This window comes from Plectropomus leopardus, chromosome 17, assembly GCF_026936395.1.
Source record: "Plectropomus leopardus strain MGB_pleo_1.0 chromosome 17, ASM2693639v1, whole genome shotgun sequence".
Classification (NCBI taxonomy): Eukaryota; Metazoa; Chordata; class Actinopteri; order Perciformes; family Serranidae; genus Plectropomus; species Plectropomus leopardus.
In genome coordinates this window covers 7,760,848-7,786,577 of record NC_142192.1, presented here as the reverse complement: position 1 = coordinate 7,786,577, position 25,730 = coordinate 7,760,848, and the positions used below count along the sequence as shown (strand labels likewise).

At 39.1% G+C, this 25,730-nt stretch overlaps 1 protein-coding gene across 3 annotated transcripts in view; it reads left to right on the top strand.

Annotated features, from left to right (window-relative positions):
- The window catches only part of ptprua (protein tyrosine phosphatase receptor type Ua), a 280,443-nt gene that overhangs the window by 152,637 nt on the left and 102,076 nt on the right, over positions 1 to 25,730 (top strand). For all 3 annotated transcript variants that reach the window (XM_088090203.1, XM_088090202.1, XM_088090201.1), the window contains exons 6-7: positions 293 to 564; positions 18,297 to 18,378. In XM_088090203.1, the coding sequence (XP_087946329.1) occupies positions 293 to 564; positions 18,297 to 18,378 (354 nt within the window). The remainder of the gene's footprint in view (positions 1 to 292; positions 565 to 18,296; positions 18,379 to 25,730) is intronic.

The window sequence follows — 25,730 nt, the reverse complement described above, 5'->3', positions numbered from 1 at the left end:
TCCAGGTCACTCAGCGCTCACTGGCAGGTGAAAATGCTGAAACGGCTGCTATTGGTGAAGTGTGTGCAGGTATAGCAGCTGCTGTTTAGAAGAAGAGTCTTTTTCCTGGCAAGGTCGTTGTGTTTTATTAGCTTTAAACTTTCAAACTGCTCTTTATCTGTTCAAGTTACCTCGCTAAGCTTTCTTTGAGAGGCTGCCAATAATAAATGAACGATAAAATGAACAGTGGTAAGCAATAAAAACTACATATAGTCCTCTAATGTGTCCTTATCTCCTGTCTTTCCCTCTCCAGGGTCCTTCATGATGGTTAATTCCTCGCAGCATTTCGGGGGCCAGAGAGCTCAGCTGCTTCTCCTCCCGCTCAGCGAGAACGACACCCACTGCATCCAGTTCAGCTACTTCCTGTACAGCCGCGACGGCCACAGCCCCGGGGACCTGCAGGTCTACATCCGGGTTAATGCGGGCCCCAAAGGCAGCGCTGTGTGGAATATCTCAGGCTCCCAGGGGCACCAGTGGCACCAGGTGGAGCTCGCCGTTAGCACTTTCTGGCCCAGTGAATACCAGGTGAGAGTTACACAAACAACATACAACACAAGGATGGTTGTGCTTTCATTCATATAGTCAGTCAAAGTGGTAAGAATATGCAGTATATGGACTTCTGTTTTCCCAATCTGCTTCTGACTGTGAGCAATGGGGTCCTGCATGCACCCATACACCCATACTTAGCCCGAGTTAGAACAGTTTAAGGGGTATTTTGTATTTCTGTTGTTGTTTGTGCTCTTTTGCAGATTTCACATACTCTTCTGCACCAATCAGAATTCAGCTTCATTTGAACTAAAATGTGATGACAATTATCAGGCTGTTTGTTGCCAAATCACAATCAATCAAATCTAATCAAACCATGTCCTGGTGAAGCAGATTATCTGAGTTGGTAGTGTCAGACTCTCAATGAATGTGTTTACATTGATATGAATAACCCCTTTATCCTGCTAATGATCATATTCGGGATACAGTGTTTGCATGAGCACAGATAAATCGGGGTATTCCTTTTCACATGAATACTAATAACCTGGTTACTGATTACTACAGTCTGTAAGTGCAGACACTGTGTTATTGACAAAAGCAACCAGCTGTATGTACGTTTCCTACCACTTGACAACTTAAAGGTCCAGTGTGTAGATTTTAGTGCCATCTAGTAGTAAGATTGCTGAACCTAAATTTCTCCCATTAGTCAAGCATATATGACAAAACTATGGTATTGACACAAACAATTGAATCAATCCTAAATAGACTCAGTGGTTTGTCCATTTTGGGCTTTTGTAGAAACAATATGGCGAACTTGACGGGATGCAGCAGGTACAACAAGAGGTGTTATTGGATAACTCTTCAAAAGTTGAGCAAATCATCTGAAAGTTTTGAATCCACAATTCCTCTGTGAAATCATGGACTATCATCTCAGAAATCCCTCATACGTGGCCACTCCCCCATAGAAGGAGTTTGCCTTTCCATAATAGCTCACATAACACGCCTACATCACCTTTGATTGGAAATAATGACGGCTACTGTGTTGGCAGCAATAGAAATAAACCTGCTAAAGTTTTAAACATCTATCACGATGCTCCCTGGAATGTTATTGCTAGAGAAGTTTTGCGCAAATCTGTAATAGAGACTCGTCAAATGTCACTGTTGCCATTGTTTGTGTTTCTGTTACAACACTTAGCTGAAGTTGCACCTGTGCAGATAGTTGGCGGTTCTCAATAACCAAGATAGGGTGTAAACGTGAAACTGTGTCCCGAATTCTTTTGGAGAGCTCCACGCAGCTTATTCAGATCTCTTGTAAACATAAGGTCTTATCCAGATTTCTGATAACAGAATATGGTATTTAGATGCTCAAACACATACAAAAAGATACTCCAAAAAAACAGATCATAAATGAGCTTCTTTACTTTAATTTGATTGGCGTTTATTTAATATCAATAGTCTCTCTGTAGACAGTCTCACTGTGATAGTCTGGCAGCCTGTACAGGGTGCAACCCCCCCTTTCTGTAAAATGAAATAATGAATCTCTGAAAACAGGTTTTCAGGGGTTTCTAGATCAGTTGATTTTTTCAGCAAGCAGTACTCTACACTGGCCTCATTCCAGCTGTTGCATTCGTGTACCGTTTTGTCAGAAATTAAACCTGGTAGGTAATTACAGTTTTGGAAATTGGATTCAAAACAAACAGAGTAACAAACCCACACAAACCCACCACATTTTGCTCAGAGTCCAAATCTGTTAAACTGTATCAGTAAAAAACAAACACCGTCAAACGCTCCCATTATTTCCGATTCATTCTCATTACATGGGAAAGAAGAACATTCATAGCTCCGAGCCAGTTTGATCTTACAACGTTGTTCTTCTTTTACATAATAAATAAGAATTTGACATAAACAGCAGCACTGCCACATGTCGTTAAAGTAGCACACCACAGATATTGCCAATGGAGATCAGTTTATTCTTCATAGGAACTACTGCAGGAACCAGACAGAAGGAACATGAGGAAAGATGCATCTGCTGCCTCGGTCTTTTTCGCACCATTTCTTGTGAGCCACCAACATTTTGGAAGTGCAATTGCTTGAGTAGCCCTTCAAAAATCCAATACTGTCCTATCAGCAGTGCTGACAGTATTTGTTGACTGGTCGTGACATATTAAGTTGATTAACAGAAAAGTGATTGTAATTTCGATAACTGAATTGACACTTTATTGGTTTATCAAATAAAGTAATCACACACTGGTCAAAGCTTCACAAATAGACACGTTCAATGCATTTTCTCGACCTTCTCAAAATAATTTATCAGCAATAAAAATAATATATTTAATGCTACTCAGACGAAAGAAGAAATCAGATCAGGCTCTGTGAAATTGGGATGGAAATTTTCTGTTATATGTGATATGTTATGGAATGAATGATTGACGTTAATCAAAAATGATTAATACATCAATGATGAACATAATGGTTAGTCAAAGCTTTATTAGTTAAGGGTCTGCTTGTGATATGTCAAATGATGATGTAGATGAATTGATTATATAGAGCATACAGAGACACTGTGGAGTTGATGAAGATGATGAAAGTCATTGGGGCAAGTCACTAATGGGGCTGAGAAATAACTTTGTTAAACTGTATTTTGACTCTTGGAGGGAGGGAGGGAACTGTGATAAAAACTCACTGAGTTATACTTTAAATACAATCTAGTCATTTTACAAAACTGTGACACGACATGACGATTTCAAGGTTTTCGTTTTACATGTATAGAGACTTTTGCCTGATGCCACCATAAAACTGCTTTCTCTTTTTGAGCTTGTTAGCATGCTAACATTAGCATTTAGTTTAAAGCACAGCTGTCTCGAAGTTGAGCATCACAAAGCTCCTTGCATGACTATAGAGTCGTGATTTTCTGAAAAACAATTATAAATATTGATATTGCAAAGTGATTTTGTGATATTACAATGGTGATTCAATCACTTGTTAATATCATTGCCTCCTTCATTAAAGGAGCTCTATGCAAAATTCAAAGTGTATGAGCTGTCTGGACTGCAACTAAGAATTATTTTTAATGTCAGTTAATCTCTTAAATATTTTTTCTCCAATGTTTTGTATACAGCCCAAAAATATCCAGTGTCTGTCACAGATGACTAAAGAAAACACAAAATTACTTGGACTTATAAAGATGGAATTTTAGAATTTGCACTTTCTTAAAAATTGACTTAAACCTATTTATCAGTTAGCAAGTAAATTGGCGAGTAAGAGTTCACAACTAGGCCCAATTAATTCATCAATTATTCACTTCTGCTTTAGTCTGGACACAGTTCCCAACATAAAGACAGCTGAGCTGGCTGCTAGCAGCTACCAGTGCTAACGTAAACAGCCATAAAGAACAGTAACAGTACTGACGGGGCTAACAATGTTAACCAAAGGATTGTGTCATCCAGATATCAGCACTAACCACCATATGAGTGCAGTGTAAAGCAGCAGTGATGAGCTAGCAAGTGGGATACACACATGCACAAACACGCACACGTGTCCTGACCAGCTTACTACAAAAAAAAACCAGCTCAGATTACAACACAGACAGAGTTAGTGAAACTTCATGCTCTACTCAGGAGTCCATTATTTTACTATATCTTTACATAGCAAATGGTGATTTGCTGCTATATTAATGCTCTGAATATCACATACAGAAACTAAACAACTTGCGTTGTCACTTAAAAGGGCACTAAACCACCACTTTCTCCATTCAGCTGCTCACTGGCCACCAAATACCGCACCATTGCCACTGTCAGCCTCAGCAGCTTTATTGTCATCCTCCTATCACTCAAACCATGTGCAAAAATTAGCTAATTGCAGCTGTGTCATATATCAAAGTGGCTCAATAGGTTTATAATTACAGTGAGCGTGTGTTTGCATTGTATCTTTATTTATTGGTCAATTTACCTGCGTGCTGCAGTGTAATCAATAGCTCCTTTTGATGCCTGTATTGTCGATGCTGCATTATTAGCGCTGTTGTGTAGCTTGTAAGATTCTGATGACTGGATGCAGCCCTGCCTCACCTCATTACGGCCAATAATTTATTCCCTAATGCTCTCTTTCTTCCCTCCAACCCCACCCCAAAACAGACATTAATGAGAAGGCAACGGCTGGTGTAAGGCATTGTGGGAGCGTGGGTCCGCCGAACAGTCAATTGACCTCAATTCCAAGCGACCCTCAGTGCGAGGGAGTGGGCCGGGTGTTTGCTTCCATAACCTTGGCGCACTCTGGGCCCCATCTCAATAAATCAAGAGGCAGTTAATGAGATTAGAGGGCTGCACAGATCAATGAGGACAGCCTGCGCTTTACCATCCTCAGCTCTCCTGTTCTGAGCGACTCTTGCAAACAGCCAAACTGATTTAAAGTAATGATTTTCTTCCCTTCTGTACAGACCCTAGAAGTTTGTCTGCCACGCACCGCAGCAGAGGGGGAGGTGGAGGCAGGGGGGTGGGGTGCTCTCCAAGGGGGAAGCTGAGGTGTACAATCAGACAAGTCGGCCCAGGCGGGGAATTTGCTTAGCGCCGCAGTGTTTACCATTTGGACAGGCGTGCATAAGCAATGTAATCTACTACTCTGGTGATGTATGTCCAAGCTGCCTGAGTGATGAGAAGGCGCTGTTCTCTAAAGTCCTCCCGCCAGGCATGTAGACACAGGACAGATTGCTTTATTTGTCCCATAAACCTGGCTGATCGGCAGCACATAATGAAGCAGGTAAAGCTGTGCAGATGAGCAAAGAAGCTTAAACACAGGCCCGAAGGAACAAAGTGTGTCTATCTGTTGTGTGAAGAGGGACAGGAGTGGGCTTGGATTGAGGCTCGGTGCCTGTTTTTTAGTGTTCGCCCCGGGAACACTCTCCGCGTCCTCACCAGCTCCCACTGCTGCGACTCAAAGCTCAGCGCCGGCCCCACAGGGCTCCACTCAACCATCGATAAAGATCACTGTCCAGCACTCCCAGCCAACAGATCGGCCCCTGCAGGCCACAGAGGAGCAGCTCCACACAGGGAGAGGAGTACCACTTTAGAGGGTTTGGAGGAGAAAGTGAGTGCTGGTGGTAAGGGTGGTTGAGATTACATAGAAAAATATATATCTAGTAATCAGCGAGCATCAACACCCCCTCTGGAAAGACAGCCTGCTACAGAGATATGTTGGACTGTGGTCAGCTTTTGTGTTTTGTTTTCACTGATATGAGATTTTAGAATTCAAAGCCAATGTTTTTGGGTTTCAAATGGCCATTGTTGGTGGTGTATTTTGTGCTGTAAATGAGAGTGTTATCTGGCTCATCCAACATTTTAGTGACGGTAGGGTTGAAGGGCCTCTTAGACAATATTTAGATCTGTTTAGAGGCAGTAAAGCCTCTCTCTTACGGGACAGAAACCCAACTAACACCCTCTAAAGTCTAGCTTTTGTATTTAATGGGAAAGGTTTCACTCTGCATTCATTTCCTGGACAAATGACTCAGCAGTAGTAAGAGATATTTATTGGCTACGGCTTTGATCAGCTCTGGGTGGAAAAATGACACTCGGGTGGATACGCTTATTTTGATGCACTGATACACTGCCACAAAATTCTTTCTGTCTTTGTCCAAGCAAAAACATAAAAAAACAGTCACGCTGAGTTTGAAACAGAGGCTGAATAAGTAACAGATCTAAAAATAAAGGAACCATCGTAACATTTTCACTGGCCCCCATGCTGCTTTCTACTGTTTACTAATCATGTTTTTCAGACACCAAACATGACACAACAGTAAAAAAAAAAAAGAAAAGAAAAAGGCAAACTGGTCTACTGGCAATGGGGAAGGACTCTATCAACTATATACAAGGTTTTTTGTGACCCTTGTTACTGGTGGACTAGAAGCTGTAAAAACAAATACTGACATTTCGGGATATTTTCTAATTGGTCAATGTAGCCATTAAAGTGATTTAGTACTGCACTACCATAAAATTAGGTGATTCACAAGACATTAATTAAAAAAATATTTGATGTTTGAGATTTTCTGACTCAAAATACAAGATACTACAATGAATTTCCAATAATGCAAACAATATCGTCTCTTCCTTTGAAGTGTTGGTGGCACAAATACCATTTAATTCAATTTATTTTATGAAATTCAATGAAATGTTTCTGTTATGGGATTTAGATTCTTCCCACTAGACTCACCACCTACAACAAACAAACCATAAAACAAAACAATATCACAGTATACATAGAATACTATAGTTGTTTATATAGAATTGGATAAGGCATCGGAGGTGGGGTCCTGCGTATTCTGATAAAGTTTGCTTAGTATTAAAGCCAAAAACATTTGACGTCTATGTGAGAAAATTACTCTGATTTTCTACTCTGCTTCCACACCCTTGGGCATATAGTGCACAGGTTTGAGACACAGACTTTCGCCTAACGAGCTCCTAACTTCCACCAACCAAGCGGCTGACTTTGGCCTCCATGTAAAATTGGCTTCAAAGCCCAGCACTGTTCCTTTGGGCCTGACTGAAACCTACAGTTTCAGGAAAACTTGAACCAGCTGTCAATCCGATATGATCAGCAGGCGATGTGTCTGAGTTCATGACCCCGGGTCAGACACTGCTTAACTTTGGTGAACAGACATCTCAATTGGAGATCGGACTTTCGATTGTCATGGTATTGAAGGACAGAAGAGAACATTGATCAGACTGGTCCACTCTCTGCCTGTCATCCTGGGTTTGGGAAGTACAGTATGTGTTAAAGAGGTGCTCTTTTAGAAACACTGGCTTCTTTCCTTTAGATTTATTTTTTTACTTCTTTGGGGTTCACTCCCTGACCGCTTTGTCCTCCTTATCTCGCAATCTTAATTCTGAGTGCATCTCAGTATTTAGTCTCCTTCTCTCTTATCTTTCCTCTTTCTCTCTCTCTCTTTCTTTTGCTTACCTGTTTCAGCATTTTTTCCCACCCTTACCCATCACCTTCTTTCACCCAGGCAGTAAGAGAACCCCTTTAGTGAAATTGAAGCTTTGACCTTGTTAACGTGTCCATTTGGTGTTTTTTATATGCTACAAGACATATCACATTAGAGAAAAGCAGTCAATGCCACTAATGATCCTTTCTGCCTTGAAACTGCAGTAAACCAGTTGTAATAGTGACATTGTTAATCATTATCATATGATTATGGACAGACAAGGCAACATTTTGCTGATCACAATATTACCTGGTGTGTTTAGGCTCCATGTGTGATTGTTTGAATAAGAACGTCATCAACATTTTAGTCAACATGATGCCAGAATAAACATGCAAAGTTTGCAACAATACTCCTTTTTTTCTCTCCACCCCATCCTGTTTGTGCCAAGTGCAAAAAAAAAAAAAATCAAATAAATAAAAAAACATTTCAAAGATAACACAGTGTAGCCGATCAGTAGCGTGCAACTGCAATTTTGGAGTGGAAGATGCACTGCCCTGATAATTGCTAACTTGTCAACCCCTTGCAACAAGCCAAAGTCCATCGTTTGTAGTTTTACCCCCCAAAAACTTCATTCTCCAATCCATAAATCCACAACAGCAGCACAGCAGCAAGATTATGGAGGTAACTGGAGCTTCACTAAGCTTGCCTATGAGTCCCGAAAGGCATCACTTGGTTTTGTTTTTGTGGGCATTGTTTTGTATAAAGTGTCAAACTGAACACTGTTAGGGTACTCCCTTACAGGAATATAATTTAAGACATACTTTCTTGTATATATTAACAAGTATTAAGTACTTTTAACAAAATATGTTCAATATTTTTTCATATTCTAATTCAAATGTCTCACGATATCTTAGAGGAGAGCAGGGGTCTCCTGTCAGTCTGCACAGTACAAATATGGACCTTTTTTCTGTTCTGTGCATCAACCATAGACTGTGCATAAAGATGGGTGATGTGTCTATGCTCCACTTCTGCCCATAAACCCCTATGACAAATCGCCAGCACACCTAGCTGTCAAGAATGACATTACACCCCTTTTTTGGCTTTAAATAACAAACTCTGAAAAACAAACACTTTAACATACATCAGCGCGATACACACCACATAAAATTACTGAAACCATCTTTTGGTGGAGAAAAAAATAATGAAGTACTTTGAATTTTAATTTGGCCCATGTCCTATACACTAACATGAAGAGGATGGGGCTTATGAACTGCAGTCAGCCACCAGGGGGCATTTGAGATGTTTTGGCTTTACTTTTTCGGAGCATGTTATGTTTTCCATATTTTTATACAGTCTATGGCGTCAACAAACAAACTACAAGCAACCGGATATGAGTAGATTGAATATACAAGTGCATTTTAAAACTGATTGAAATCCTTTGCTCAGGCCAGGGGAGCCTTTTTTTGTATGATTCATTTTAAATAAAAAAATGTGATGTTAATGCTGACCCTTTTATTTTTATTTTAACCCTGATACTAGTAAAGGATGAATTGTAAATTTGGTGAGGAAATTTAAGGAGGCTGGTTCCTTTCGTACAGTATGTAGACTGTTAGATGGCCTGCTATAGAAAGCCTGCCTGGGGCGGTATGCCATTCACACTATGGGGGAGTGTAAAAAAAATATATATTTGCAAGTGAACTGTGAAAATCCCCCCTCTAGCCTGCGGAGGCACTACTGTGTATAACCTTTAACACGTACAGACCTGCAGGTGTGTTCTTTGCTAAAATTAACCATGTCCTAGTCCATGGAAAGATTTTAGACATGAATTTAGTATGATTACACAACAGACCTCTATAATGTCCCCTGTTGATGTCCCAGTCCACTGCTGGTGAATGGGCAACTATGTAAAAGTCCTTTGTTGGTTGTGCACACACACAAGACATGCTCACAAAAATAAGTTTGGCATATACAGTACTATGTTGTCCTCCCACAGCACACTGCAGGGGATCTACTGTACACCTCACTTTACTCCTTCAGCCTGCAGAGAGAAGACAGATGGCACAATTGCACGCCATATATTTCAATGTTTTGCTGCCACATTGCCAATATGGATCAATAGTGTTGGCCTCATTCTAGCTTAAGAAATCAATTAACAGAACATTGTTGCAATTTTTGTTCACCACATTCCTCAAACGATTGCATGTAAGTTGTTAAATTAATCAGAGTCCTCATGGAGATGGATGGTGTCCACATGTCAACCGAGAGCTTTGTCATTAATGCACACACATAAATAATTTCTGCAGTGCTGTAATGAAAACTAAAAGCTCAAAATATTAATTACTGTACAAATCTTGTTTTTAATGCAATCCCTTTTACTGCAGCCACTGATTTTATGCATTCACTCTGAGGCCTCCTGGGATGCAGTATGGATTTTGTTACTCTACACTATCAATTCACCGGCATTGGATTTTATGAGGCAAACACGGCTCTGCAGGAGGGGCATATTAAAATGCTTGCATGCTTTTTACATCAAATGTGACCGGCCAGCTGCTTCCATTCCCTCAACTGTCTACATGTGCCAGAACCTTCTTCCTGATTTGGATTTGCTATTTTCTTTGGTTGCTCTGACGCTGACATGATGCTTCATCAGTTCTACTTGCACAAAACCAAACCCTGATTCCCCTGATTCAGTCTAGTCATAGATTGTGCGCTTTTGTTGTGTTACATGCCTCTTTTATGTTGCCTATTTTTGTCAAAACTAAAGCTTGAGAGAAGCCAAGAGAGGGCTGGAAAATGACATCACCTTGAACTGGATATTCTCAATTTGACAAATCCATCTCTTATATTGTTTGCGGAAATAGATTTTTTGCCGTGCCTACTTGTGTGAGCATTGGAAAAGGGTGAAACTTTGCTATCAAATATTAAAGATGCTATCAGGCCCCGTCATGACAAGAAGTGTGGCTTAAGCTTCCACCCCCCACTTTCTATCTCCTCCTCCCATTCAAGGTGTTCCCTCACTATCTTTTGTTGCAATTTTTTTCTCTCTATACATCTGTTTATATATCTGTGCTATGGTGGCCTTGACAGCATGACACACTGCAACAAAAGAAAACAAAAATGGACAAAAACCCAAGAAAAAACATTTACAGCATTAAGAGACGAGGCTGTGAGCTTTCAATGAATCTGGTCCATTTTTCCCAGCGTTGATGCAGAGTCCTTGCTTCCAGTCTTAAGTAGAAAGTCAGTTTTTCCATAGAGTATAGCTCCTTAACAATGTCCAACCACTGCCCTGTGGTTGGCGGGTCAGCTTTCAACCAGTTTCTTGTGATGGCCTTTTTACTGGCCAGTATTAGAATTTTAAAAAGATAAGTGTCCTTGTTATGAATAATGTCCTCTGTCATCAGGCCCAGGTACAGGGTTCGAGGGTCTCTAGGCACCTTATACTTTAAAATCACTTCCAGGATCAGTGTAACTCCGTCCCAAAATGGTTGCAGGTTTGAGCAGGACCAGAACACATGCGAGTGATTGGCACTCTTCTGCCCACATTGTCTCTTGCATTGTTGTGGTAAACCCAGTTGTTTACTTTTAATATGAGGTGTGACGAAATAGCGGATTAAATTTTTCCACCCGAATTCCCTCCATCTTTTAGAGCTAGTGGAGGTTTGTTGAGTTCTGCAGATAGAGCGCCAATCACTCTCTGATAGCTCAATGCCCAGCTCTGAATCCCATTTCAACTTCACATAAAGAGCATTCCTACCATTCCGTTTCTGTAGTCCTCTGTACAGTTTAGTTACAATCTTAGTCGGTGTTAGTTTATATGCACTTGTAAACACTTCAACCACTCCAGCGTCTTCTGCTGACAGTCTTTTTTAATCTCAATTTCATAGAAATGTCTTAACTGTAGATATCTAAAAAAGTCTCCATTTACCAAATTAAATTCCTCTTTAAATTGTTGAAATGTTTTAAAACTCTTACCCTCCAAGAGAGTAGATATAGCTGTCATCCCTTTTACTGTCCAGCTTGCAAAGGCATTGTCCAGCACTCCAGGACCAAACTGAGGTGTGTGAGATGGCCAAACCCTACAGCCTCAGCTATCATGATGGAGAAAAGTATAGGGCATCATGGCCCCCCCCCCTCCCTTTTTGTTAGTTTATAATCTGTGTTAATGTTCCTTTCTCGTTACATACTCTACACTTATCACTCTCTGTAATTTGAAGCTGTTTATTCTCATTGTAGAGCGGTCGAGTATGTGTCTTACTTATGTTGTTTTCTTCTTTGAAAAAAGACAAATAAAAAGTTTAAAAAAAAAAAAAAGGGACAAGTAAAATGCTACAAAAAATAAAACGAGGGCTATTTGAAAAATGCACATGGCAGCAAGAATGCAGGAACACATGAACAAATTAAGCTGTGAACAGAAATACAAATATAAACACGGACAACACCACAAAATACAGACTCACACAGCAAATTCTGTCAACATAACCAGACACTAAAAGATGCCACAATTACACACGACACAATGCAATACACATGCACACCACAAGTACTGTACACACAGCAAAATAAAATACAAAAACGCACCACAGATGCACACAATGAATGCAGAAATGTGCTACAAGTAAACACAACACAGAAAATACTAAAAGTCATCACAGACACACAAAACAAACTACAGCGATCCACCACAGACACACATAACACCACAAAATACAGAATTGCACCACATATGCACACAATGAAATGCAGAAATGCAGCACAGACACACACAGCTAAACAAAATACAGAGAAGCACCTCACATGCACAAAAACACACCACAAATACTGTACACGCGATAAAATGGAAAACCAAAACGCACCACAAATGCACACGATATAACCAAATACAGAAATGCACCGCAGATAAACACAACACAACAAAATACAGAAAAACAAAACAGGTACCAAAAATGAAAAAAAGAAACGCACTACAAACAACACAACAAAATACAACAGAATGCAACACGATAAACACAACGAAATAAAATACTGACACACACCACAAACATACACAATGCAACGAAATACATAAACACATCACAAACAAACACAGCACAATGCAATGGAAAACACACCACACAACAAATACACACAACCCAACAAAATAGAGAAATGCAACACAAATACAAATGATACAACGAAACACCCCACAGGCAGGCATGGATGTTTCTAGTGGCATCTTTGTCACCTCCACTAAATTTTGGCTAAATTCGGTCAAAAACTGGTTTCCAATGAGATCTTTTAGGAACTGTAATATTTTTTGTTTTACTGAAACTTGTCTCAGACCACAGTGCCGTTCAACCAGGTGACTCTTGTTCTATAAGCTGATCTGACGGAGCAAGGGACTCTGGCAAGAGAAGTTTAAGAGGCATGTGCTTTATGGTGAATAAGGACCGGTGTGTTGGTGGGAATGTGGATCACTGCTATACACCGTTCAGAGGTGGCTACAGAGCGGCAATGCCTATGTTTTGGGGAAGCGTATATGTGGCTATCTTGTTGAGGTCAAACAAAGATGCAGGCCCCCAATGACACAATAAATAGAGCCATTCAGGGTCTGTAGCACATTCTAGGGCCCCTTCATTGATGCCATGGCTGACATCAATGTGTTTACTGAGTCTTTGTTGGATTTAATTTGTAAAACAACAGAAGCAACTATACCCCAAACTACAGTTAAATCATTCCCCAACCAGAAACCATTGAGCACCAGAAGCATTCAGGATGCCATTAACAAAATCACTGCTGCCAGTCTGGAAACATAATTATAAAGCAGCAGCCTACACTGTAAAAAAAAAAAGAGGCAAAAAAGAAGGAGCTGACAGGACAACCAAAATACACAAAAATGCCACAAAAACAACAAACTTAATACAGTAACACTCCACAAAACACAAATACACATAACATAAGCAAAATGCAAGCTTGGTTTCTGTGCCGTGGAAGCTTTTCACGTATATAGCTTTTCACGTATATATATATATATATATATATATATACACACACACACACACACACACACACACACACACAAGCACTTTTTTTTGCTTGTGTTGTCCTTGTTTGGTTTTGTTGCCTGTGAGCCAGTTGTTGCCAGTTTGGCTTTGTTGCCAGTGAGTTAATTTATGCTGTAGGCTATATAGATTGTCAATTCAGTGAGGGTGTTTTCTTTATTTGATTGTGTTTAGTCTCTGTGCATGCGTTTTCTGTATCTGCAGTGCATTCAACTCTCAGGGCTAATGTACCTGCTCCCACTGGCTTCTCTCTTCAAACATCGAGCCAATCGTCTCATTTTCGCTGCCCTGCTTTGTGTGTACAAAGTTCAAGGAGATTCTACTGTAGCCATTTGCATAATAGCTTGTGGTTCTGCATGTGCACAGCTATTGGATGCCAAGTTCCTGCATGTCTGGCACAGTCATAGTCAAACACACTTTTCTCAAAGTGAGGGCAGATGCGGAGGAGCTTAATGATGGCTCAAAGCGCGGAGCTGAGTGAATCGATGGTGGTGGGTGCGTTGACGCGTGATGAATTGAAGAGTTAATCGGTCTGACGTCTCTAATGGCCCGACATAGGAATGAAAAATAAAAATAAATTAGTGGAAAGAAAGCCTTAGTCTGTATCCATCTGCCAAGGCCCTTTGTGGTATTGATTGGCCCTAGGCACTTAAAGTCTGATGTATTGTCAACATTGCAATCTATTGCCCGTGTGAGTGCACAGTCACAGTCTGACTTCCACGGGGCTTTGGCATAGATAAGTAAACGTAGTAAGAAGGGGTGAAACTGTGGCGGCCACACACGCGCACATGATGTAGTATGCAGTGACAATTTTCATTTTCCCAGCTGTTAATGCACTCAACCCTCAAGTTCAGAGTTTGTCGTTCAGCTGTAAAAAAGGAAGAGTTGCTTGTCGAGAGAATGATTTGGGCTCTGCTGTCTGTGATTACTACTCGGAAACCCAGAATGACTTTGTTGCGCTCTGGGAGGCCTCCCGATTCACTTTGAGGCTCTGCATGCTCTCGGCTCATTTAGATGACTGAGTGAAAATTTAGGCTGCGTTTAAGGACTCCTGCAGCTGCTGAATGGATTGATAAAAGGGACAGAAGAGGGATTTATTCATGTTTTGCACACTCCATGGCTTGACTTATGTGAAGACTACACTAATGTAAGTTTTTTTACAATTTGAAAGTGCTTCCAAAGTGACTTCTCACCTATGGATTCTGAAATAGCGGGGTGTTTCTTCCCTCCTGTGAGTATAAATTCCAGTCTTGTTTAGCAATGAGCATGTAAATCACTGACTCAAATGTGATTGGGGAGTCACTTTTTAATGATGCCACTATGCTGGTGCACAAGTACTTTATTTCACACTGTTTTTCAAGCTTGTGTGTTATTAGTTTTTAGCCTGTTAGCTTTGCAGTGTGTTTACGTTGCAATATGAATTGTTGAAACAGCGTAATTGAACAATGACAAGCTGAGCAGATTGGTATCCCCACATTATGCTGTTGAGTGTCTCACAGTCTGAGTGACAGCTTGTGCACTGGGGTTCAATCCATAATGACTGCTATCCTGTCGCTTCTCCAGTCTTCAAGTCTGAATGTGTAAATGGGGGGGTTGGTGATGGATGCATTCATAATATTGATTTCAGCTGAGACTTTTGGCATCTTGTGGTCTAAATACTTTTACAATTCTGTTGACAGTATGTTACAAGCAGCTGAGCTAAAGTGAGTTTATTATGTGTGGCAGGAAGATCTTTAGCACATCCGCTGAAACAATAAGGGCTTAGACATCTATTTGTACACAGCTGTAGATATCAAATTACATTTAATAAGATGCTTCTCATACCACATATACTGTTACAATGGCTCCTGCATGAGGGGGCAGATTTAACATTACACTTTGAGTGTTTTAATCCGTATTGTGAGCCTACCATTGCTGTCAAACAATTGATAACTGGTAACAAGTAGAACACAATACAAGTTAGCTACTTTAAAGAAAATGTATCCAAATTTTTTTTGAAGATTAAAGCATACCGATTTAACATTTTTGGAGCTGTACTGTTCTTTAGGAGCACTATTGAAATATATATACCTTGGCTGTGGCCATTGTCTTACAAAAATGTGCCTTAAAGTAATGTTTACAGTGACGTGTGAAGGCATGCATGACAAAATATTTGCAACTCAGCTTTTTGTGAGCTTTCTGCTGCATGTTCCTGATGTTGTTGGTCAATAAACTGACCTTTGAGCTGAAATGATTTTTTTTATGCAAATGACTCCTAAGGTCAAGAATGGTCTTCCTTACCATTGTGAAATGTCAAAGTTGATGTGACTGTTATAGACGACAACACCAGTCAATAATATGTGTATATGCAGGATATTATGGAGGGTAGCTTAGGTGTGTCATGTCAAGGTGAAGGAGGGGGAGGTCAGCTTGATAATTTCTCAGTTGAGAAGGGATGGATGGTACTATTTTTTAAAAATCTTATTCTCTTGATTTCTATCAGTGTGCTACTAATATGATGGCAAATAAATAGGTCTTGTTTTCTATTGAAAACCAATATCTTATCCTTTTTTGTTAAAAAAAAAAAAGTTCTTCCACAAACTTCCACAGTCAAATCAAAAAGCAGTTGATTAATGCGCAAGTACACAGGTGCAGGCTCCCCTACTCAGTCCAGCACAGCAGGCTGATAAAATAATGCACAAAAGATGCTACAAATTAGCTCTTAATACACCTGCACTCAGAGTTATTTATAAGTCCTGTCCACAAAACAGCCTAAGAGAAAAAAGCAAATTGATTGTAATCGAAGTTATGAGCCCACCACTCAGCCTAATAAAGTGCCATGGCTGTGTTTGTAAGAGTTATTACAGTAAACCCTATATAGCACTCAAATTATCCCTGAAGGCATCTTAGCATGTAGTATACGATCAATAGTCCCTTGCTGAGGACGTTTTGCAATTGTGCAGAAACAATGCAAGGTTACACTGTACTGACAGTATGACTTGAGTTGCTTAAGATTTAATTTAGCCATTTGGCTCATTATATGGTTGTATACATAGACTTCTCTATATGGTATGTAGTGTGTAGTAAATGATTTTCATAGGTTGGTTGTGCTATGTTAAGTAACGGTTTTGATCATACAGAATGTAGAAAACAGAATGTTTATGTGTTCGGTTAGACAAAATGTTCGAATGTTTATGATTATCATCCAGCAAGTGATGGTTAAATCAAGTCAAGTCAAAAGTCCAATATTATAAATATACAAATTTGCCTTAAGGGCCTTTACAATATGTAAAATACCCTCTGACATCAGACCTTAATTCAGATTAGGTAAAGCCCTTTATGGGTAAAAATGAAAGAACTACCAAAAGAGATTAAAGGGATGGTTCACCCAAAAATCAAAAACACATGTTTTTCCTCTCACCTCGCACCTATAGTGCCAATCGATCTAAGTTGTTTTGGTTTGAGTTGCTAGGTGTTAGAGATATCAGCAACAAACAACAAATCGCTGTGCCGAAGGATTAGTGCATCTACTCATGGACAAGAGGCTTGTGCTCATGATGACAGTGGGATGTGAAAACACTATTGTCGTCCTCCACAGCTGAGCTGCTGATGTTTTTTAGCTCAGTGCTGCTCGGTTAGCTAGCATAGATGCACTCTTCCTCCTGCGTGGTCATGCTGTTGGTTGGTGTTGTTCGGTAGGAAGAAAATAGTTCCTACATGAAACTGCTCAAGGTCTGTGGATTATCTTGAGTTACCAGGTCATGATTTCTGGAAAGAGACATTGCTCTTGAGTTTTTCAAATGTATTTTTTTTTTTTTTTGTGCTTTGAGCACCACAAGATGAGTGCCATATACACTTTAAAAAATAAACTATTTGTTTTAAGAAGTTAAGTTGAATCAGTACAAATTTATCTCAACTTAACTTCTCAAATTCAGTCAGCTTAAAATTTTAAGGTAGCCCAGACACTAAATTTTTCAACTTAAAACAAATAGTTTAGTTTACAGTGTAGTTCCATTAAGTTGGAGAAAAGACAAAGATCCTTTCTTATTTTTAACACTCTGCACTTTTCATCAAAACAATCGAGACTGATAAATAGCACTACGCAAGTATGAGATATATACATAAAATATGTATATTTGATTTGGGGGGGTGAACTCTCCCTTTGGGCAGATAGCCACTGAGATTTACATTTAGACAGGCAACTTTTTTTACTGCCAGAAAAATAGATTGCAAATGTGTATTTCCAAGTCTACCTTGGGAGTGTGGGTTTAAGCACGCAGTATATCCAATAGCAATCCAAGCTATTTATGACCATGGAGACATCATTGCAATCACTTCTCAAAACTGGAACCACAAACTGTCAGGTGGCTGCCTTGCATTCAGATGTGTTCAGGCCAGTGCTGCTGCAGAATTATGTGCCTCTGTCTTCTATGATAATGGTTTTCCCTGTATGACTCATGACTTTTTTTTTTTTGGACAGAAAGGGAGTGCTTGTTTTTGGATTCTGAAGGGCTTATACAAAACCCCAATATTTCCCTGTTGGTATTTTAGAGAGATGGAAAGGTTCTACTAATAAATTATGTCATAACTGAATACTGTTGTTGAAAACTGACCACAAACTGGACAAGAAATGCAAGAAAACCCTCCAAATTACCATTTTAATAGCGAGCTTTACAGTGGAGCTTTTGAAATGTTCGGTGGAATTAATGGAATATCTGTGCATGTCTGTTCTTGACAGGCCTTTGGACCCCATCCCGCTCATTTCCCACTTTGTCAGTCTACTTGCCACTCAAGACGTAATGGTCTGTAGTCATTTAATTTATCCATTGTCTCCACAGGTCATCTTTGAAGCAACCGTTTCCGAGGAGCGACAGGGCTACATTGCCTTGGACGACATTGTGCTGCTCAATTACCCCTGTTGTAAGTACCTGCTCATAGCATACCTGCTGACCTTTACTGAGCCTGGGGAAAGTGACCCACCTGAACAAAAAGGGCCGGGGAAGCTTCAGGAACAGTTTTCCCGGAGGTGATTGAAGACTATGAGGCAATCCTGTTGACAGGGGGGCAAGTGAGGCACATATACCTGGTGCCTATCTGAGTGACACAGGCACAATAACACAGCAGGAGGCTTCTCTTTTGTCCGGGCAGAATGGCTGACCTTTCCTCTGATCGCTATGCTCCCAGCCGGGTGCTTTTAAAGCTAATGTGATGTTACAGGCTGGAAAAGGACAGCTAGTGGTTGTACTTTGATCCTCTCTGGGAGTTTTTTTTTCTTTGTCATCACTGGGATATCAAGGGGGTTAAGACTTTATGAGGGCCGCTAATGTCACATTATGTCCTCTTCTTTACCATTATACCCCCTGCAGTCCTCTCAAGCTCTGTGTACATGTTGTACCCATCAGAGTAGACCCCTTTCTTTCACTGCTGGTCTGTTTCCAAGATGATTAGCTCTGCTGGACGCCATAGACAAAAGCTAAATCTGATCTGATTGGTCCGCCTGGAAGTAGTATGAAGGCTGCACTGATCCGTGCTGATGTCCAAAAGAGATAACATGGTGCCAGAACACAAAATAATATGATTTAATTGGAAATAGGTCTGACATTTTTTATTAAATAACAAGTTTATCCATTTGACAATTACCCGGTTTGACCAATTATTGTGATATAATGGAGAGTATATGATTACATATTTCTCTATAATTAGTCAATTCTTCACTGGTTGTTGACAGAATGCCATTAACCTAAATTGTGTATAATGAAAGTTTTAATTAGACACCACATATTTAGAGATGATTACGTTTTTGTTGCCGCCCTTATTGATGTAATATCTGTGTGCTGAGTTCCAGTTGTTTCTGTGAGGGTTTTATTGTATCGTGTTGGTCTTATTTCAGTTTTAGAGGCTGGAATGAAAAATGAAAATCCAATGTTCAAGGGTTTTATCACATATATTTGCTCAAATTTTTATATTGACAGAGCACTACCCAAAAGTGATGCTTGTTTTAAAGAAACCACAAAGACATGTTTTGCCTCTAATGTCTACCATACACAAGAAGATTTTGGACAGACTTTTGAAAGACCAAAAGTGTGACACCCAGTCACATCTAAAGACAATGTTTAAAGATGAGTTTAAGATTTTGAAATGACTGGGGATCACTATTTGCAAGTCTACAACTAGATTCCTTATGAGATTATTTTCCACCTTGCTTCTGGTAGAGAATGTTACCCAAACTTCCTTTAATAAATATGACATATAAACAATGCCTTATGTATTCTCAAAAACACATAACTCCAGAAGCAAAAGATAAAAGGTGTCACATGCCAATAGTAATCCTGTCAGGAGGCATTTGACAATATTACATATAAGGATAAACTGTATTTGTGTACAAACCTAACATTTTGGATTTTGATGCCTCAACGCCCTACCAGCCTCCATTTATTTAGCTGTATCATTTAAGTAAAAGGAAGATGTGGGAATGGGCAGAAAACTGTTTCAAAAATTAAGATTTCTCACTAAAATAGGTGCTTGTTGGTGGATCAGATACACACAGAATTAAAAACCATCTCTTGTTCACTCCACAACTTCACCAGTTTCTCCTCCTTTTCCTCAGTACAAAAGAAGAGAGTCTTGCTAACATTCTTGCGCTTCCCTGGGGTCCCCTCCATGTTCACTGTCTACACTGTTTGGTACTTCAAATTTGGTGCTGGAGAGAGCTACTGGTTGTTTACAATGTTTATGAAATTGAACATCAGTATTTGCATGAGCCAAGACTGAAAGCTTACAATAATATTAAGCATGTTTGATTTTATTGGAGCATCAAGATGAGAAAGATTAGATTTTTTTAACCACCTACACAAAAAATGATCGAGATCCCAGGGGCATGCATCAACTGAGGTGAAACTATTTATTCTGACTCTGGAAATATGTCTGTGACAGAGAAATCGCTAAAAAAAAAAAAAAAAAAAAAAATCTGTTTGATGTAACACCAGCCTTAAATGTTTTGGTTTCATGGCCCCTGGACTTTGCTCTTTTTTCTGCCTTTTTCAAGCAGGAAACTTTTTAAAGTTTTCAGTGAGAAAGTTTACTGACTGGCACCAAAAGGCAGGTTGGCAGAGTTTGTGGTCTGATTAATATAATGGAGCATCCAGCAGCAAGAGACCTAGATACTGTTCTCTGAGGTTGGCAGAGACCAAAACAGAGCAAAAAGGAGAATAAAGTTTAGACTTAGACTCATCATATTGCCAGAAAAGTTATGGCCAAATCTTTTTAAGTCATATGTTGTGTTTTTAGCTTGTTCTGCTCGTTCCATGCAGCATTAAACATTGTCATACGCCAACTACCTGCACCTTATATCCAAAAATACTGATACGGTATTTCAGAAATTCAGTATTTCTGTCGGACCTTGGTGCTTAGATCCACACTGGCCTTCTGTGAGAGCCGTACCATTGTTTTGTAGCTGCATAAATGTGGGAAAATGTTAATGAATGACAATGTAGGGTATTCATTAGCTCATGAAATTCAGATATCCTTTCCTAGCTCTCCTGAAAAATCAGGCAGCCCGTGTGTTATTAATCATTGAATCCTCACTGGGAAGCTGACAGAGGAACTGGAATAACCTCTTCAAACATAAGAGAAAATCTTTTTTTACCTAAACCCTTCTCAAAGTTTGCCACTTGCCCTCGGTCAGCCTATCCTCAGTGGAGCAGGACGCGTTTCCATGGTGATTTTGGATGGGGCTTTTAGGGTGGTAGCGTTGCCAGGGCCCCTTGATATGTGACTCAGACTGGGCTTAGCCTCATTGCAGATGGTAGACCCATCACATGCCTATTAGCTCATATTAGAGGACAGTATCCTTGCCAGGAACAGCTTTATATATGCACACCATAAATACATGAATCATAAAGTACAACTGATGTGTACTCAAATACAAACACTCATCTACTCATACACAAACAAATGCCCAGTACAGAAAAAAACAGACTTGTACGCAGTCACATATTCTTTTATACCAGCTGGTGTAGCTGCAGGAGCAGTCACCCATAACGGCCCTTAAAACCGCACACAAAGATGTAAGTAAACATCAGTAAACTGGCATAAATTGCCCAACAGGCAATAAGAATAATGGTACGCCTCCCTAGGATAGATTCAAACCAAAGGCAACTGCTATTCAGTTTGCATTCCCACTCATTTGACATTTGTGTTGCTTTTCCTCCACAGTCCAAATCTTTATTCTAAACCTGTGTTTCAGTCAAGACGAATCTTTCCTGCATCAAGAAGAAGAGGCAGCATTACTAATTTAGAGAGCCAACATCTCAGACAGTCTGAATGCATCTGAGACTCAAATCACCTTGCCTGTATTTGGTATGTTTAGCTCTATTAATTGAGGCTAGACAGGTCACACATCCACACTACTGGGCTTTTAGATTTTAAATTACATTTTCCTCCATAACCATTAATGCAACTGCTTCATCCTTTAATGACTTCTCCTATAATTGGGGCTGTGTATGCCCGTCTTTAAAAGATGACTTGAAAGTTTATGCTTGAGTCCTCTGTCTGGCACCATTACAGATGTTGACTGGGAGTATACATTGCGAGTTATATGCCTCTGCCCAGGGAATAGCTATGGCCATAGGCATTTCGGGGTGTCCATCTGTCCCATTCTTGTGAATGCAATATATCAAGAATGCCTTGAAGGAAATTCTTAAACTTTAACACAAATTTCTACTTAGACTAAAAGATGTACTGTTTAGATTTTGGTGCTCATTGGTCTACGGTCAAGGTCACTGTGACCTTGTCTGTCTAAATCTTGTAGAAGTAATATCTCAACAACAAATTTAGGGATTTTTTTCAAATTTGGCAACGTTCACTTAGACTCAAAGATAAACTGATTAGATTTTGGTGGTCATAGGTCAATGTCACTGTTAACTTGCATCCGTCTCATTCATGTGAATGCGATATTTCAAGAGCACTGTGAAGTAATTTCTTCAAGTTTAGCTAACCAACCTTTGTATTCAAGAATGAACTGAGTGGACTTTGTTGATCAGAGGTCAAGGATCAAGGTCACTGTGACCTTGTGCTTTTTTTCCTTGTGAACATGATATTGCAAGACCACCTTTTGGGATTTTTTTTAATTTTAATTTGGTGCAAATGTTCGTATTGACACATTGATAAAGTGAAGAATTCTGTATGGTCAAAGGTCAAGGTCACTGTGACCTTGCATCATTTTTGTGAACAAGACATCTCAAAGAGGCCTTGAGGAAGTTTCCTCAAATTTGGCACTAACTTCCACTCAGACTCAAGAATGATCTGATCACAATTTGGTGGTCAAAGGCTAAGGTCACTGTGAGCTCATTAAACATGTTTTCAGCCTAACTCAAGAATTCATTCTGACAAAATTTCCAAGAAATTTCAGTAGGATAATGATAAAGTGCTGACATTTTATTTCCAAAAAGTCCAAGGTCAACTTCACAGTGACATCATAATGTTATGCACAAACACACTTTTGTGTGAATCATCCATGTTTTCACAGAGATGGGTGTAAAGTGTAAGTGCATCTTGACTAGTGCACAGAGGCATATGACTGCATGACAGTAATTCCAGTTACTCTTCACTTCAGCTTTGCTTCTGGTCATCAGAATTTGTAACATATAAGGTTTATACATTTGAAATGAGTTTGGAAATTTGTTTGCAGAGCCTTCTTACACTGCTTATTGGTCAGATAGACCATTAAAGAGGCTGCAGTGAGGAAAGAGAAAATGAGCAATAGCTGAGATATGAAGTTCAGGTTCTATTGTCCCATCCTCAGCCAGTTGTTGGTATTGGTTACTGTGGAAACCAAAGATAAAAGTGTGTATTGTGTGAAAAGTGCCAGTCTCTGCATCAGTGGTGTCCAGCAAAAACAATTTTGCCCAGAACATTTCCTATTTACACCTCAGCAGGAGTTTCACAGTCACTGTGGTTTCCGTATATGAAGGAGGTTATTATTTTCTTATTATATTGTTATCACTTTGTTTGATTGCCTGAAAAATTATTCCAGTGTGATGTACAGCGGGAGGGTTTAACTCATCACATAAAACCAGAACATTGTGTTACCATTTGTATTGTTTTTAGATTACTTTATTTTATGGGGTGGCCATGTTCTCATTGTTTAAGCTGTTAGGGAGATTTAGGTCCAGTGATAAAAGTGTAGTAAATTATTCTTTACTATTGTGGATAGATAAACAGAGCTGTTCTCAACTGTCACACTTGAGAATCTATTTTATCCTCAATCTGTGCTTAGTGCAGTTAAAGAGTTATCTTTTTGAGAAGTGTTGACTTTGACTCTGGCAACCCACAGAGACCAAGCACCAACATGAAAATGGCAGGTTTATATGACACAAGTAAAGTTAGATATACACTTTTCATATAATAGCCCATGACCAGAAATGTCACAGATAAACACTATTTTTTACAGTTTATGTCTATTCATTACTTACTTCTACATTACCTAGGGTGGAAAGGTAAATAGCTATTCACAATTTGATATTCATCATGAAGCTAATGGTTTTGGGTTTTTGTTACATTTGGGGAAAAAACAAATAAAAGTCCAGCCAGTTCATAAAATGACCAGGTGCTGACCTACTACTAACAAACATTACATAGGAAGGAGACATTATTCCAAAATGCAAAATAAAAATAAAAAGTTTTGTGCCTCTTTATAGCAAAATATAAGTTGCTCTCTGAATGATAGTGTTAGCATGAATTGATGTTGGCTACTTACTAAAATGTTTTTTTACAGTTTAGTTTTAACCCTCAAACAGAGAGAGAACTATAATGTCAGAAAAATAACCCTTTTTCTCAGTCGTTGCCTTTTGTGTAGAACTTAAGTCGGAATTTTGCAGTTCTTTTCGTAACGTTACATAGAGCTATATGGGTGAAGACCATAACAATATGTAATATAAAATGATATACCCTAAATTATAACAATATAATGTTACACTATTTTTACAGTACTGACTTTTTCATTAATTTAAATCATTGAGGGTGGAATGGTAGCTATGTACTAACCTATTTAATATTCAAAAGGTCTTTGGTTTGAGCTGTTAAATTAGTTGAAAAAAAAATCAGTGGTGCCTGATACTAACAAACACAGTCACATTATGTAGGAAGCAGATATTACTACAAAATATATATATGCATAATTTATTATTTGTCTTCATAGCAAAGCAGATGCTCTCTGCTAGTGCTAACATGAAATGACATTGGACAGTAACAAAGTTGTGTGTTAGAAACTGGTTACAGTGCAGGTCTATTCATTATTTGCTTTTAATTACTAAAGGTGGAGAGGTGAGTAAACTAGCTACCAATCTGGATATTTATTATATAGATAACTGTCTTTTTGCTACATACATGTTAGTTGCAACATGTTCACAAACATGTTGCAACTAACAAAATACAACTAACAACTTGGGTATCCTACAACTAGCTAATTGTGTTAAGAGACACCAACTGTTTATTTATTTGTTTATTTATTTTACATTCTATTATTCTATTTTATATTAGCACAAAATGTTATAACTGTCAGCTGTGGTCCAAATGTAACAGCATTATATACTCTTTGAACATTGTCTCAGTTAAACTTTTGAAAAGATTGAAATAAACCATTTTGGAAGTAGTTCTGTGGGTGTTGATGAGATACTGTGTGCCAGCTTTTACATTAATGCTAATGGTGGAGGGTTATAAATGCTTATAAATATGCTAATATCGCAAAGATAATTGTTAGAGTGAAGACCACAATACTTTTTAGTTAATGTAATGAATTTTGGAGCTTGACGTATGTAGCCAATTAAGGCACTTCAGCACCACTTCAGAATAGGTGCACAGTAATGAGAAAAGGGCATCACGTTTTTTTTTTTTTTTAACAGAAAATACAATGCTTTATAGCATTTTTGACAGTGAGCCAAGACATTTTGACTCATTGTCACAGCAGGGAACCCATAGAGATGTAAATAACATAATGAATTATGGCTGAATTACATTTACTTGCTTCAGTTTAGGAGTCCTTGTACTGTGCGTGCATGTTTACTTACTGTCACATTGTAATGGCATCATCCCTGATGTTATAAGTGGCAATTGTGCTTTTTTTACTTTTTCTTACTACTTATAGTCCAAATGTCTGCCTCTTAAAGAAAAGGTTTGTTATCTATATGACCTGCTTGAAAAAACAAATTGATAATATCATATTTTGAAGCATAACACTCTTTCATACTGTATGGGGAGCTGAATAACAAACTGTC